Source organism: Plasmodium coatneyi, chromosome 10, assembly GCF_001680005.1.
Source record: "Plasmodium coatneyi strain Hackeri chromosome 10, complete sequence".
Taxonomy (NCBI): domain Eukaryota; phylum Apicomplexa; class Aconoidasida; order Haemosporida; family Plasmodiidae; genus Plasmodium; species Plasmodium coatneyi.
Window position 1 is genome coordinate 718229 of NC_033565.1, and position 15158 is coordinate 733386.

The 15158-nt window shown below is 41.9% G+C and overlaps 6 protein-coding genes across 6 annotated transcripts; 4 read left to right on the forward strand and 2 right to left on the reverse strand.

The window, feature by feature from the left end:
• Positions 1-315: 315 nt before the first annotated feature.
• Positions 316-1445, forward strand: PCOAH_00029560 (BIS(5'-nucleosyl)-tetraphosphatase (Diadenosine tetraphosphatase); the record flags this gene model as incomplete). Its single annotated transcript, XM_020059758.1, has 5 exons — positions 316-320; positions 567-709; positions 863-966; positions 1064-1173; positions 1334-1445. The coding sequence occupies 5 exons, from the start codon at positions 316-318 to the stop codon at positions 1443-1445; spliced, it is 474 nt and encodes a 157-aa protein (XP_019915193.1).
• Positions 1446-2496: 1051 nt separating this feature from the next.
• Positions 2497-3486, forward strand: PCOAH_00029570 (Phosphomethylpyrimidine kinase; the record flags this gene model as incomplete). The annotated part of the gene is made up of 1 exon (XM_020059759.1): positions 2497-3486. One exon carries the CDS (start codon positions 2497-2499, stop codon positions 3484-3486), a length of 990 nt encoding a protein of 329 aa, XP_019915471.1.
• A 1091-nt stretch (positions 3487-4577) lies between these two features.
• Positions 4578-5528, forward strand: PCOAH_00029580 (Uncharacterized protein; the record flags this gene model as incomplete). Its single annotated transcript, XM_020059760.1, has 1 exon — positions 4578-5528. The coding sequence occupies one exon, from the start codon at positions 4578-4580 to the stop codon at positions 5526-5528; it is 951 nt and encodes a 316-aa protein (XP_019915409.1).
• A 669-nt stretch (positions 5529-6197) lies between these two features.
• On the reverse strand, positions 6198-6816 carry PCOAH_00029590 (Uncharacterized protein; the record flags this gene model as incomplete). The annotated part of the gene is made up of 3 exons (XM_020059761.1): positions 6198-6341; positions 6505-6669; positions 6796-6816. The coding sequence occupies 3 exons, from the start codon at positions 6814-6816 to the stop codon at positions 6198-6200; spliced, it is 330 nt and encodes a 109-aa protein (XP_019915472.1).
• A 1440-nt stretch (positions 6817-8256) lies between these two features.
• On the forward strand, positions 8257-10203 carry PCOAH_00029600 (Uncharacterized protein; the record flags this gene model as incomplete). The annotated part of the gene is made up of 1 exon (XM_020059762.1): positions 8257-10203. The coding sequence occupies one exon, from the start codon at positions 8257-8259 to the stop codon at positions 10201-10203; it is 1947 nt and encodes a 648-aa protein (XP_019915305.1).
• Positions 10204-11559: 1356 nt separating this feature from the next.
• PCOAH_00029610 (Protein phosphatase 2c) lies at positions 11560-14411 on the reverse strand (the record flags this gene model as incomplete). The annotated part of the gene is made up of 6 exons (XM_020059763.1): positions 11560-11595; positions 11726-11815; positions 11963-12243; positions 12393-12456; positions 12619-12744; positions 12894-14411. 6 exons carry the CDS (start codon positions 14409-14411, stop codon positions 11560-11562), a joined length of 2115 nt encoding a protein of 704 aa, XP_019915210.1.
• Between the last annotated feature and the right edge of the window lie 747 nt (positions 14412-15158).

Consider the following 15158-nt stretch of genomic DNA (forward strand, 5'->3'; position numbering starts at 1 on the left):
CCGCCCAGATGTGACGGGAAGGACATATTTCAGAGGGTAATGTTTCCTCAGAGCCGAAGTGGCGCAATCCTCAACAGCCACATGCGAAAGTACGCTTGTACCTTTTATATATATATGTATGAACTCGCCACACCATATTGTAGATGCGAGTATAAATAGAAAAGTATGTGAAAGTCGTCCCACATGTTCGTATCTTATAATGTAGTACATACTCTTTAATTTCTTCTAAACAAGAAGGCTACTTTGCAGAGATTCTACATCCGTGCGTGACGCCTTTCGAAGCTACCTTCTCTTTAAAGCCACAAGTATAGCAAAATGAGGTAATGAAAAAAAAGGACAGAAGCGCGCTTATATTTTTTGCAAAAATCCGTATGCAGTTGTTCCCTCCTTTGAAAGGGTCTTCTACTACTGTAGATGTAAAATATTGTTAAAAGAACCCAACAAAAGGGGGCAAACGGATAAAGCACCTTATAGAGCGCAAATTAATTGTAAAGCCTTTAAATGAAAGAGTATTTTTTTTTTTCTTCTTCTTCCTAATGCCCCCCTACCCATACACACACACACAGGAACAACATTATAAAAGCCTATGGCATTCTGCTATGTAGAGTCCTGTACAGTGGAACAAGAAAACTTTTAGATGATAATTCAAAAATTCAGTTTTTATTTTTAAAGGCATCGTACGGTAAAAAACATTGGACTCCTCCAAAAGGTATCCTGCGCAGGGTTTTCTCGACAGTATGGAGGGTTACACGGCTTTACTTCTTTACGATTCCTGCTGCCACACTTTCGGGAAATACTTATACCCGACATGGTTCGCTCAATGACCATCCTACATCTCACATTTTTCCTTCCAAATACGCAGGTCTGCACGAAAATAACGAAGATGGGTTAGACACTGCCCTCAGAGAAACGCTGGAGGAAACGGGACTGGATAAGGACAAGTACAAGTTACTAAATTATCAAAAGGTATGCTTACATACGTTGGTTAGGGAACGATATGACAACGTTGTTACACGCATGGTGCACTTGTTCCAATTGGTCTATTTTTGCTTCTCCTTTTTAGACTCTAAAATATATGGTCGATGATAGTTTAAAGGAGACCACCTATTATCTGGCGCTTCTGCTGAACAACGAGGAATGCATCACTTTATCAGATGAACACACGGATTATAAGTAAGGCGCTTAGAAATCGAGGGGATTGTAGCAGGGGCAGGGCGTTTAATTGGACCAGCTGCCTAGCGGGTCGATTGAACGGCCATTCGATAGCAATGATGTTACTATTCCATTGCGATGTTGTTACGATTGCATTGCGTTTTTTTTTTCCTCCCAACAGGTGGATCCACAGTGACGAGTCTGTCACGTATTCCCTCCCCGAGTCTCTAACCGATTTGCTCATAAACGCCGAGGATTTTTTGAAGAACAACGGAGAGATGATCATGTCGTAATTTTGCAAGTCACCCCATTTGTGATTGTGACTGCATATGTGTTGCATACACAGGTTGGGTTGGACTTTTTATGGGCACATGGGTAACACTCAAAGGTGCCCATAGCCCCGCTTGTGTTTAGCCAACGGAGCACAATTTGGACGTGACCTCGCCTGTGGACTGAAGAATTTGCATGCACACATAGCAGTGCGATGCTCTCCTACGGATGGTAAAAAAAAAAAGAGAGATAATTCGCTAATGAGCAAAATAAATCTGCCTCAGTGGGCCACTCGATAAAATTTGCACATTCTATTTGCGCACAATGTATCTAAGGTGCATGTGTCTTCCATTTTGACGACGCATCTGCTGCTTTAATTTTTCACACTTGTTTGAAGAATGGGAAAACTTGGGGGAGTGGGGGTTTACAATTTTTAATTTTTTTTTTTTTTTTCACGTTGCATGCATTTCCCACCGAGCGTTGAAATCTTTGAAGGCGCGTTTGGTGGATCTTTATCATTTGCCCGTTTCCATTTGTTACTCCGTCGTTTGCCACTTCGCTATTTATCGCCTCCCCGTTTGTCACTTCCCGTTTATCTCTGCCCCTTCCCTCCCCATGCGTTCCCATTTCGTGAAAGAACAACCGAGCAAACATGTCGTAAAAACTGACCGATAGTTTCTTTAAAAAGCATATCTGTGCAATTCCGAATGGGATTCCAAATAATGGCACGTCTTGGCCATTGACCAGCAATTAGCCACAACGAGTTGCACAAAAAGAGAGTGCACCATGTGAATCACAAAGGAGTATTGTTCCAATTTGCAGCGGAAATTTTTTTTTTTTCCATCCTACAATGCGCCGTGCTTTACTACGTTTAGATGGGGATGGCGACCGTGCTAGGAAATGTGTGCCTGCATCGCCACTGTGGCACCCCCACCTAGTGTGAAACTTTCTCCCCCTTAAAATAACTGCACTTTTGCAGGCACTACACTAATTTATTCGCCTCAATTTGTGCAAATCTATCCACAGGAGAAGCAATTTTTTTTTTTATGCCAACATTTGGCTACCCTATCTATCATGGAAGGCGTAAGCAACATTTTAAGCATAGCGGGGAGTGACAGTTGTGGTGGGGCGGGCATACAGGCAGATATAAAAACTGCAATGGGGTTAGGATGCCACTGTTGTACTGCTTTGGTCGTATTAACAGCCCAGAACACGAAGGAGGTTAAAAGGATTGTAGAAATTGAGGAAAGCTTCATTGTGGAGCAGTTGGATAGCATTTTTACAGATGTGCCCATCGACGTGGTGAAGCTAGGAGTTTTATATTCAAAGAAAATTATTTCACTAGTTTGTGAGTACATAGTAGATGTGAACAAAAAGAGGGGAAAAAAACTGCTTGTAGTTTTCGATCCAGTGTTTGTATCAAGTTCTGGATGCCTGCTAGTGGAAAATCTGGAATACATAAAATTTGCCCTTAATTTAATATGTCCAATAAGCTGTATAATTACCCCTAATTTTTACGAGTGTAAAGTCATTCTGGAGGCACTAGATTGCCGAGTCGATTTATCCAAGGCGAACATGACTGAGCTGTGCAAATTGGTGACGGACAAATTGGACATAAATGCCTGTTTGTTTAAGAGCTGCAATGTGGGGGAAATTTCCACGGAGGAAAATGAGGTGTATGCAGTCGACCATTTGTGTATCAGGAAGGTTGGAAGTACACTTGCTGGGGAAGTAGTACAGAGGGATGCAGGTTTACTGGAACAATCCCCACCAGGGGGAGTAACCTACCTATATGATGTGTACAAACTAAGGTCTAAGAGGAAGCCAGGGCTAGACGTACACGGAACGGGGTGTACCCTATCCACAGCCATAGCGTGCTACTTGGCAAAAAAGCATAACATTTTGCAATCTTGCATAGAGTCCAAAAAGTACATTTACAACTGTATCAGATATGCCTACCCGTTAGGGAGTAAAAGTCCGGGGTTGAATCATTTGAAGGCATCTCAGGAGTTGCCAACTTTTACGGACCTCGACGTTATACCCATTGTTCAGGATTCCCCTTAGAGCGGTTACGCTGGTGGGGGTAGGGGCTGAATTTTTTACGTGTAATTTATTATACCTCTTTTTTATTTCTCAACAGGGAGGGGTTTTCCATTTTTGCTCACCATGTAAATGTGTATATGTGTGTGTACCATATATCATCACAAATGTGTACGTATACCCATTTGGCATTTCTTTTTTTCTTTCTATTTTTCACGGCATAATTTCTCCCCGTGGGATGTTTTGCCCACACTTTTGTAGTCCCTCTTGTGGGTCTTTTTTTTTCCTCTCCATTTGTGGAACAAAAATTTTATTTGAGTAACCTTTCTGTAGGGTGAGCCGAACGTTTTCCCCAAAATAAATTAGAGGGGCGTTTCACTTCCCCTTAACCTTTCATCGTGGATACGCTTCTGCTTGGTGGGAGATCGGCTTAAAAGTTTTGCACACCGTTCTGTTTGTTCCATCCATGTGTGCATATAAATCCCACTTTGTCGTGTCACACCATGCGCACTCACCTTTGTTCTTATAAAAAAGGGAGGGACAAAACTGGCCAACGGATACTCTTAACCCCTCCTATGCTGCTCCCCACGGTTGGGGAAAAGCAGCCCCTTTAAAAAAATACACATGTGGGAAATGCAACCGGGCCAAGTCTTCAAAATGGCAATTTTGCCCAACCAACATGTTCAGCCACATCAACTTAAATACGTTTTAAGTGTGCAAAAAGGAAGAGGCACAAAAAAAAAAAAAAAAAAAAAAAAAAAATTCCTAACCCCATTTAGCCTTCCACTCCTCACCTGAAATAAAATCCGACCAATCGCCCCAAACCAAACGCAGAAAAATAAAAGCGCAAAGGGGACATATTGATATGTTGGAAAATCGGCACGTTGCTAGGAGGAGGGAGCATTTCTGAGTAGCCCCCCCAACCGGACTTTGCAAATCCGTAAATACAGGCGGGAATTATCCGTGCAGAGGTTCTTGCCATTCGACCACCGTTAGAAAGTTTTCCCCAGCGAGGTGTTAGCAGTTTGTGCAGTTATAAGCGCAACTGGTTTGCCCAGTATAATTACCTACGCATAGGTACCCACACACTACGATTGCGTAGAGGAAGATACACCATGCAGGGGAGTTACCTAAAGAAGCGGCTGCACGCCAATGTGCAGGCAAAGCTGTACAGCAGCCTCACCCCTGGGGTTTTGAGTAGAACAAAAAGGGAAGTTCCCAATCCTATGCAGAGAACCCATGTAAGCAGCACAGACTTGGCAAAACTGACCCAAAAGGGCCACTACAACACATACAAAAATAGGGTTTTCAATCCAGCGATGTACAATAATGTTCCCCCAAATTATATGAACATGCAAATGAACAGTCATGAAAATAACGCGACTGGCACACCAAACGGGATGAGTTTAAATTACGAAAATCAGCAGAACAGATATTACCCGTTGAAGTACAACTATGGTGTAAATGCCGAAGGTGTGGACAACAATCCTGCCGCCGCCGCTTCCGCCACGGCTAACACGACTTACCAATACTTTAGCATTTTTGGCAACACAGCCATGTGCCTAATAAAGCCAATATATCCAGACTACATCGTTAATAAAAATAAAGTGACTATCTACGGAAAGGGGGGATTTCAATTTGTCTTCATGAAAAAACACATGAACTCAAATAAGTACGACAAAAATAATAAAATGAGCATAATTCTAAAAATCAACAGTTTGGCTCATTTGCTCTCTCTGAAAGACGCAGAACAGATAAAGACGCCCATATGTATCAAAGGCAGCAACAACAACAGCCTAATCATCGATAAACACAAGGAGAAGAAAGACCACATAGTTATACGGTACAAATATCTGCCGTCTGCCAATCAGGATGGAAACTTGGGCGAAATGAATAACCTCGACATGGAAGTAAACCAAAGTCCTCAGATAAACAATTTGAATGATAAGGAAAAAAATAATTTTGAGGAACTGCATGTGAGCTCTCCTTTTTCTGAATTTCAGCTTTTTCAGAAGGCAGCAAATTTGTTGCTCCCGCAGTTGCTTGGCTGGGCTAGGCATCACTGAGTGTGTAGGCGTGTGTGCATATACGTTGGTTATTCGGGGGAGTAGTTTCGAAAGGGAAATCGGACCCCCTGGAAACATATCACCATGCACAGTACATTCTTACAAATGGAATACACACATTAACGAAACTGGTGAAGTGTTTCGGTAGCCCACGTATTATGGAAGAGGAATATGATGACTGAAGCCACACTTTTTGGTCACTTGTCGAAAGGTGAAAAAGAAGAGACCCTTTTTTCTTCCCTTTTAACTGTCCTTCATTTTTTCTGTTGCAAAGTTTGCACGAATGCACACGTACATTCATATGTTTGCATTTCCGTGTAAACTTTTTTACATGCGTAAGTTTACCTGTTTGTACGCTCCGTATGTCATAATGGCGGCCGACGTGAAAGGTTGCTTTTGTCAAACCATTTTAACAAGGACGCTGTTTTTAAAAGTTATTGTAAAAAAAAAAAAATGTGCAAAATGAATGACAAAAAAAATCACATAAGTGGGGCCAAACTGGGGTGTCAAAATTGCTTTGCGCTGCTAATGATGATTGACCCCTTTTTGCTACAAAAGTTTGGCCACTTTGCGGTGCGTGTTCCTTGTGGTCGTCATTTTGAGTAAGTGGGGGAGGAGCGACATCGCTCTTCGCGTATCTTCATGCGCCCACCTACCTGCGTCGCCGCATCACTTTCTCTCCTTTTCCTTCTCCGAAGTCATTTTGGCTTCCTTCCTGCACATATGGTGTAACTTCTCCACGTCGATTTCCTTGGATGGCAGGAAAACATACCTCACGACTGAGCCCCGCACGAAGCAGGACTTGATGGACAGCTGCGTTAGGGGAGGGGGAGCGGTGAGACAATGAGGCGATAAAATAATAAAACCGTATTGTGGGAACCCTCCGAGAGGCGGCTCTGCATCCTTGGGACACCCACTGGCTGCCCCATTTGGCCATTCGAATAGGCAGACGAAGCGTCTCCTCAGGGGTACCCACCAAGTGAGGATACTTCTCCGGGTGATTCACAGTTACATTGGTCAATTTTATGTTCAGATATTGGTCTACTGAGTGCAAGACCCCAGATATTTGCAAGTCATTTTTCAGTTCGACCGTCACGTGGTGATTTTTCTCTGCCAGTTGTTGAAAAAAGGTAAAAAAAAGCTGCGAATCGGGGGAGGGACAGGCGGAAATATCTACTCATATATCTACGGGTATGCAGTGCTATACATGGCGCATGAGGTGTGTAGCCCCCATTTCGCATCGCCCCCAAAGGAGGCTGATTTTTACTCTAGCGGGGGTGCTCAGCATGCACTTGTTTTGAAAACATCGCTCAGCAATTCCTGCGACATTGATTGTTATCCCATTTTTTCACTTTACCATTTTTTACTTCCTTCACGAGTACGACAAAAAGGATCGAATGTACGTTTTTTGACAACTGCGCGGGAGGGTAGCCAATTACAGAGATGAATTAACCTAAAGGAGTAGAACTTAGCTGTGTTGATTTTGTTACCTCCTGTCGGAGTGTATGCCTCACAAACGGTTGGCTAGCTCTTTTTAAATTTGTCGTTATCGCATGGGTGCTAATCTTGGCATGGTTCCTCTGAATAACTGGTGAATGCAAAATAGATGGGAGAACAAAATAAATTTTAAATGAAACTGTAATTGTAAGTTTTGTCAGAAATTTCATCAAAGCTGAAATTGAATTTGTGCATAGGAAACATGTCCCTCTCCTTTAGCGACCCTTTTTAGGTGGGTTAAAAAAAAAAAAAAAAAATCAGCGTCAAATTTCGCAGCCCCAAAAGGAAACACTGCCAGGTGATATGCTGCACAAGAAAATGTTGCAAGGTGATACGATGGAATGGCATATTCTTGAATGGAACGCGAAATAGAGAGTTTAAAAAAAACGTTTGCGTGAACCGTGTGAACAGAACGAAAGGGTGAGCAAGCGGAGGGACTAAAATTTTGAGACCCACAACCGCTACCTACCAGTCGCTATCCCCATCATACACAGAGCTGCGAATGCAACACCCCAGTGGCGCTCCGCGAATTTGTTCCCACAGGTGCGCCTAAATAGTCCATCCAATTATGCCTATGCATATGGAACGGCTTATCACGCTAGCTGCTGCATCAGGCATTTAATCCGTTCTTCCATTTCTTTCCAAGTGGGCAATTTCTCCTCTGCAGAAATGTGTATATAAAAATGCTAAACGGTTAAGGAGGCGTGCCAGATTATTTCTCCCTCTTGTATGTCTACGAACAACTTCCCCCTCCTACACATGCGCTTTGATTCCGCCATTCGTGTCATTACCCATATGGAAAAAAGTGCGTTTCGTTTGGCACAGAAATAATTCTTAAAATGAGTACGTACATGTATGCGTAGGTGTATTTATATATATGGGCACTCGTTTCGAGGGAAGTGAGGTTATCATTTGCGCAGTTTCTGACGGGGCGGTTGTTTATTCGCTCACACATACACACGCACCGTCTTGTAAGTACATCTGTGCACACCATGCTCTCTCGCTGCGCCTTCAATCTACCAGCGACAGTAAACAGTTCGGCGCGTAAATATAGTCCACCTACGCGAAGGTTGTCTTAACACTAAGCTACATCTACCATTGATCCGGTAATCCAAGTTGAGAAGACACACCAAAAATAGGGGAAAACTAAAACAGCACAGATGAGTTCAACATACCCGTAACGTCGAGACGAATTTATCGTTTCCCCCCTTTCCACCTTGAGGACAGCAAAATGAAGGACGACAGTGAAGTCGAGAAGGGGAATGAAAAGCATGGAGAAAAATTTAGCGATGTCGACTTGAAGGTGGAGGCGTATGCAGAGGGGGACTACAGACTGCTCAGATATCTACCAGATGGATCCTGCGTTTTCGAAGAAGTACCAAATGAAGAAAATAAAAATATGAAAAATTTACAACAGTATGCACAGTTGTTCTGTTCTGCAATGGAAAAAACGATCCAGATAAAAAGTAATGACCAGAATTTGAAAAATAATAAAGAATGGACACAAGGAGAAGAGTACAGAGTGATGGTGGAGGAAGAACTAAAAGAATTGATGGTTTTATTTGACCTGATGTTAGGAACACTGAATTATGATAAGGGCACAAGGTATTTAACCCTAAATAAGTGTAACTATGTAAGGGATATAAAAGCTAACAAGCAGGACATATGCATCGCCGTTACGACCAGGAAAGAACTCCTACAGAAGTTGCGAAAATTGTGTGAAGAAACAAGAAAGCAAATTAATTCCATAAACGGTATTGTTGCACAGAAATATTTTTTACATTTTATCAACCAACTTATACAATACTGGAAAGTATTAAATAAGAAATATTCCGAAATAGATTATTTACAACTTGATAATAATTTCCCCTACGTTACGGAGGTCTCTGTTGAATATTTTTTTTTGCCTTCTCATTTTTGGAACTTTTCTTCCAACCCGATATTTCTCTCCTGGCCACCTTACCCCTCCTTCTCTCCCTTCAAATCGCAGTATGCGCATATCACTTTTTCGTTGGGTGGGTTAGAAAAGGAGATAAAGGGGGGAATACATAATCAGACTACAGGTTGCACTATTGACGAAGCTCCATTTAAGCATAAACCCACCAAAAGGCAGGGCATCGCACATGAAATGTTTCCTCCTTTTGGTGAGGAGTACAATTTTAATGATCCAACAGACGGTCTACAAAATAGACACAGGAGCTACAAACCGAATGGAGGTATAGTTAATGGAGATCACACACTCATTAACGATGAATATAAAACAACTGAACAGAGTTATAACTTTTACTACCCAAATGTGAAGGAAGAAGAATTAAAAATATTTAGCATACTAGACAGGATGAGCGTCATTTCCATCCAGTTCGAAGGAATAGCTGCTCACTTGATCGAGAATAACTACGCCATCCAATTTGACTTGTCTCCATTAAACGTACAGCTAAAGAATGAATTAAAAACGCACACAATGGGAAACCCCGCATCTGGGGGAAACACCTTTCCAGAAAGAATAATTCCAGAAAATATTTTTTTTGAACAAGCCAAAAAGATACACACAAAATTGACAACTGCACAGTGGGTACTGATAGATAAATCTATTTTCTACATTCTAGCCGAACAAGCAAATAATTTGAAAGACAGAAATAATAACCTTTCACTAAACCTTCCCAGCTTGACGGGGAAAGGGAAGAAAATTAAAATTCACTGCACAGACATAAATCACAAGTGTTTGGAGTTCCTCATAAGCGACGTTCCGATTCCCTCCATTGGGAGTAAATCCATTCCGGTGGATTTTTGCTTCACCGTGATGTATGAACCAACTGAGGGGGTTCACAGTAAATTGGTGGAAAGAAGTGCCAACCACAGTGGCAAGCCCAATGGGGATGATTTCCCTGGTCGTACCCAACTTAATGGTGACGGACGGAACGGCCAAGTCACGCTGGACTACGAACTCGTGCAATTGTTCCTTCATTTGTCCCTCGCGAAGATAAGGGATTTGTTTATTTCCTCATGGAAATATTTCTCCTTCGAAATGCCGTACTACTCTGCAGACATCCATCCGCTCATTTACCAAAATGTTTTCCCCGACCCGCGCTCCGACAATTTAATCACCAGTTTTTTTTCATGGTTCATTGCGTCCATGGAGAAGTATTTGCGCGCTAGTGGGGGCACGTCGGTTGGTTGACTAAACTGTGACTTTCGCACAAATACGCGTCATCCAAGTTTTCAAAATTACAAATTTTTTTTTTTTCAAACATGTTTTACTTTAATTAAAGCCACAATTCATTTTGTGCGTGCGCCATTTTGTTGCGAATGTACACTTGCACAGACCGCAAAAAATTTTGTTTTAATTACGTATAAAAAAAACTACAACGGTAGGAATACAGACAGATATGTACATGTAGATGTGCATGTGGGCCTACGCTTGGTGGCCTTTCAAAGGGGGGGCACACAAAAACACAAACACACACACACAGCGGGTGGAAAAATTAATTTACAGATGCTATAGAGATGAAAAACAATTTTAAAACAAAAATTTTGGTAAAAGCGTACCAGGGCGGCACCAAATAAGCGCAGATGCATTTTGCCCATCATGTCTGTGCCCCCCAGCAGAGGAGGGGTGGACCAAAAAGTACAGGTGTGTACATTTTTATGCACACTTTTACCGCGTTTAAAAAAAGGCCAAAATGGGGAATGGACAGGGGCTTAAAAAATTGAAGGTATGCCCTTTTGCCATTTCGATTGGTCGTCTATTAACTTTTTTTTTTTTTTTTTTTTTTTTTTCTTCTATGTTTGTCACATTCGGAAGAACTGTAATAGGCTCATCAACAAATGTGCCTTCTGCAATTTGCGAAGCTTTACTGTTTTTAAGGCACTCCATCCAGGAAGGGGGCTATCAGCACAGTTTCTGGGAAGAAAACAGGCAGTCACTTTTGTCCCTCCGCTAGCATTCTACCTTCTCTTCATTAGTGTGCTGGTACGATTTCGCTATCCGCTTGGAGAGTCCCCCGTGTTTTCCATTACCTAGTATTTCTTTCCACAGGGTAACCTTGAAAGGGGGTCCATTCCAGCGTAACCAAAAATAGTCATTGAAAAGGTGCGCAGTACAAATTGAAAAGGTGAAAAAATTTAAAAGGAAAATTTAACTGTACAATCCAAAGGGGGAAAAGGAGAAAAGTTCGACATAAACGTCTTGAAATAACTTCCCATCTGTTACGTTCTCCCTTAAATAATTTTACAAACGCAAAAAAAAGGGACACCCCATCTCATTGTGCTACTCCGTACGTGGTTAATAAAAGGAGGTTGGCTATCCCTCATTGCCTTATCCACGACTATTGATCCACCTTATGTCCCTTCTTGTAATGTCCCAATATGTTCGCCTTCACTTTGTGCTGCTCATCTTCCCCTTAGAAGAGGAAAAAGGGTAGCCCATCTCAGCTCCACACAGCACAGTGATTCGTACAAAAAATTTCGAAGACATCTCCCTTCACCTCACAGGGAGATCATTTTATTAAAAAGAAAACTCAAGCCCAGTTCTTCCTCAGTAAAATTTTAACAAAATGGCGGTTATGTTATCCTGCGGAAAAGTGAAAAATGAGCACGTACGCATTTTAGCGACATGAACGGAAGGTTAATTAAAAAGATGCAATGTCAACCGTGGTAGGGTTCACCCACGAGCAGTTCTAACTTGGTCTTATTCAAATTACCTGACTTCCGCAGGCAAACGCCGTTTTTATAATTTCGCTGCAGGCCTTGTCCGGGTCGTGCTGGTAGGTTTGCAAAATCTGGGCCACGTCCTGCAACGGTACGAAGGAACAGAGCGGGGAACACGTGTACAACGGTTTATGTACATATATATCCATCTAATCAGAATGAGCCCTTTTATAACATTTTATAGAAACGCATAGCGCATAGTGAAAACCGGGGAATCCATCTAGACGTACCTTATTGGACAGGGTGTCCCACACTCCATCACAAGCCAAAACAACAAACAGGTAATTCATCTCGTCCGGGGAAAAGAAAAATGGTTCACCTTCTTTGAAATAGTTTTCTTCCACTTGGACTCTTACCGTCGGGTCGGAACATTCAACAGTTTCATTTTCGTTTTCATTTTCCGATTCCTTGTTCCCTTTGTCTCCGTCGCACAGCTCTCTGCAAACGACATCCGGCAGGGCTGACACCACGTTGTTCTCTTTGAAGTCCTTGTCTCCTATGGCTCTGGAAACTGCAGTCATGTCACAGTGGAAAATTGCAAATATAGGGGAAAGAGGAAAGGTAAGCAGGGGGAAAAATACATACACATATATAAATTTAAAACCGACATGCACAACTTTGGGCGTCACACTATTTCAGGGTTCATTTCATCCGTAGTACCCGCAAGGTAAACTTCCTCCTTCATGGGCAAACGATCCAGCAAATTGGAAGGGTCCGAAGTGGTCTACACGAAGGTGTGCACGCGAATGTTCATTGTATGATACTCAAACAGGGAAGTATTTGCGGTAGGAGAAATACTTCCTTGCGTCCGGATTTCTCGATATGCTTTTCCTATTAGCACATCACTACACAGACAAGGTTTATTCTGCTTCATCATTGGGGTTACCTTCTTCGCGTTAGCCTTAACCCTGAATACGTTCTGCATGCAGATGACTTCACCTCCCATTTTTTTTATCCGCTCCCTTTCCCTGGGTTCATTAGGCTTATGGTCCTGCGATAGCATTTCCGCTTTCTGCAAGGGGAAGAAAATGGAGGCCATGTGTAAGTGCAAATAAACACAAAAGAAATATATACATACGTATTTGTATAGGCATCTGCACATGCGTATGGAAGATTCACGGTAATGATGCCATGCCACTCCACCACTTCACCAGCACTTACCAACGTGTTGTTCACATTGACGATGCCTATGGCCCGACAATCCCCAAGGTTGGCAATGAACATTTTGTTCTTTATAACAATGAGGGAAATCACCGTGCAGCCATGATTAGGAAATTTGGAAATTTTAAGGAACTGTTCGTCTGTTCTTAAGAAGGCGAGTTTTATACAATTCATGATTTCTTCATCTGTGAGGTCTTCTAAAAATACAAGTTTTTTTTGGCCCCCTGCACTGGTATTGGCGATTGTTGTTTTTGCTTTATCCTCCGTTATGGAGGTAGGGTTACACTCGTCCTTTTCTTTCCTGAAGTTTCCATCAGAATCGGGGCTTACCTTTCCTCCGTTACGCTTCTTATCGTCATCTTCGCTTTCCCTCTCTGATGGATTTTCTTCACTCTCTGTAATGTCGCTGCTGTCTATTCTTCTCTTCTTAGTTTTTGAAATTTGTTCCTTTGACATCACGCGTTTGTCCTTGCTTCTACCTTCCTCCTTTTCGCTCTCTTGTGTGTTGCTACGTGACGGGGAGTCTTTCTTTTCATCCCCTGTGGAAGAGTCCTGGCGGGAGCAGCCTGTGGAACTGCTATCATCACACCTTTTATTTTCATCCTTTTGGATTCCTTCCTGGGTTTGTCCTTTGGCCGTCGTGCCTTGGACCTCCCTTTTATGCGTACTGCCCTTCTCCGCGCAACTTTCACCACCAGAGGGAGCCTGCTTATTATCCTTCGTGGCAGACGAGGAGCCAAGTTTAAATTCATCCTGTCTGACATTGTCTTGATTATAAAAGTAGTAAATAATATTTTTCACAATGTGAGTCATACAATATTCGCACGCCTTTATACCTCGGTGTCCATCAATTACGGAAAAACAATAAAATGGATTTCTCTTATAAAAAAATAAAGTTTTGTAATCATAAGCATCTATATACTTTGTCATGTCGTTAATGACTGTATACCTATCTTCCTGTTTTTTTCTCCTTCCTTGCATGGTTTTTGTGTAACTACTTAATTTTATTTTTTTTACGTTATTTTTTTTTTCATTTTTTTTAAAAAAAAAGCTAGCTACAAAATCGGTGTTATCAAATGTAATTACATATAAAAAAAAGTACTTCTCATTAAATGGCGTCAAATTGTTGTTTTTGTCGTAAAAGAAATAATTCTCTACGTACGTATTGTAGTAAAGGAAGGTTTTCCTATTCATTAGCCACTCGTATGTATACATTTCCCACACTCCGACTTTAATAATGTAGCTGATCATGTCATTAATGTTATTGTAGTCCTTTACGGTTTTCTCCGTGTCTTCTTTGTTCGCGTTAGCATTGTCCTGTTTGGGGTCACCTTGGGAGGGCCTCCTCTGATCAGTCTTCTGTGGACCCGTTTCGGTACCTTGCGGTGTGATATTCTGTTCACTGCTTTGGGCTACCTTTGATGGGTCCTTCTGCTCACCCATCTGAACCCCCTTTGGTTCACCCCCCTGTGCGCCCTCTTGGGCTGCCTTCTCCTCGGATCCCTCGTTGGGATTCATCCTGGTCGACGAAATACGTCGTTCTCACGAAGTTCGGTATGTTTATATATACCCACGCGTGATACTACGTTTATATGTATATACACGGACGATTTGACCGAGTGCGGGGAAAAGGGGAAAATCGCATTACTGCAGAGGGGCCGCCGCTTCATGCTCACATACAGGCAGTTCTATGTATACAAAAATAAACGTGCATGTGTATCACATACAATTATATGTGCAAAAACGTACGGTGTGCTTGCATGTGTTTACAGTGGTACATTTCTGCGCCTTGTATGGACTCCCTCTTGTGTTTTTATGTGCACATTCAAAACATCATGCAAGGGTGAATATTTTTATAAAAAAAAGAAAAAAATGGTTCCCTTTATCTGTCAACGATAATGACGAAACGTGCAAGCTACGCGACAACAACGACATTAACTTTCTCATGGCATATTACAATGCCACTTCAACACCTACATACAGGTGCCTATATGTACTGATTTCACGTTGCCGCGACTTGTATAAGCATACATATGCATATACGTGTAGGCATACATACATGTATGCTTATGTGCCTATAAGCACACATGCGCATGGCAGCAGAATGAAAAAATTGTACGTTATATCAAAACACGAAAAAAAAAAAATGACAAAATGGTAAAATGATGGAATAGTAAAATAAGAAGTGGGTGTTTACCCGAAGCGGTCCGTTTAATATGAAGTCCGCAAATAAAATTAAATTAAATTAAAAAGGAATAGTGGAAA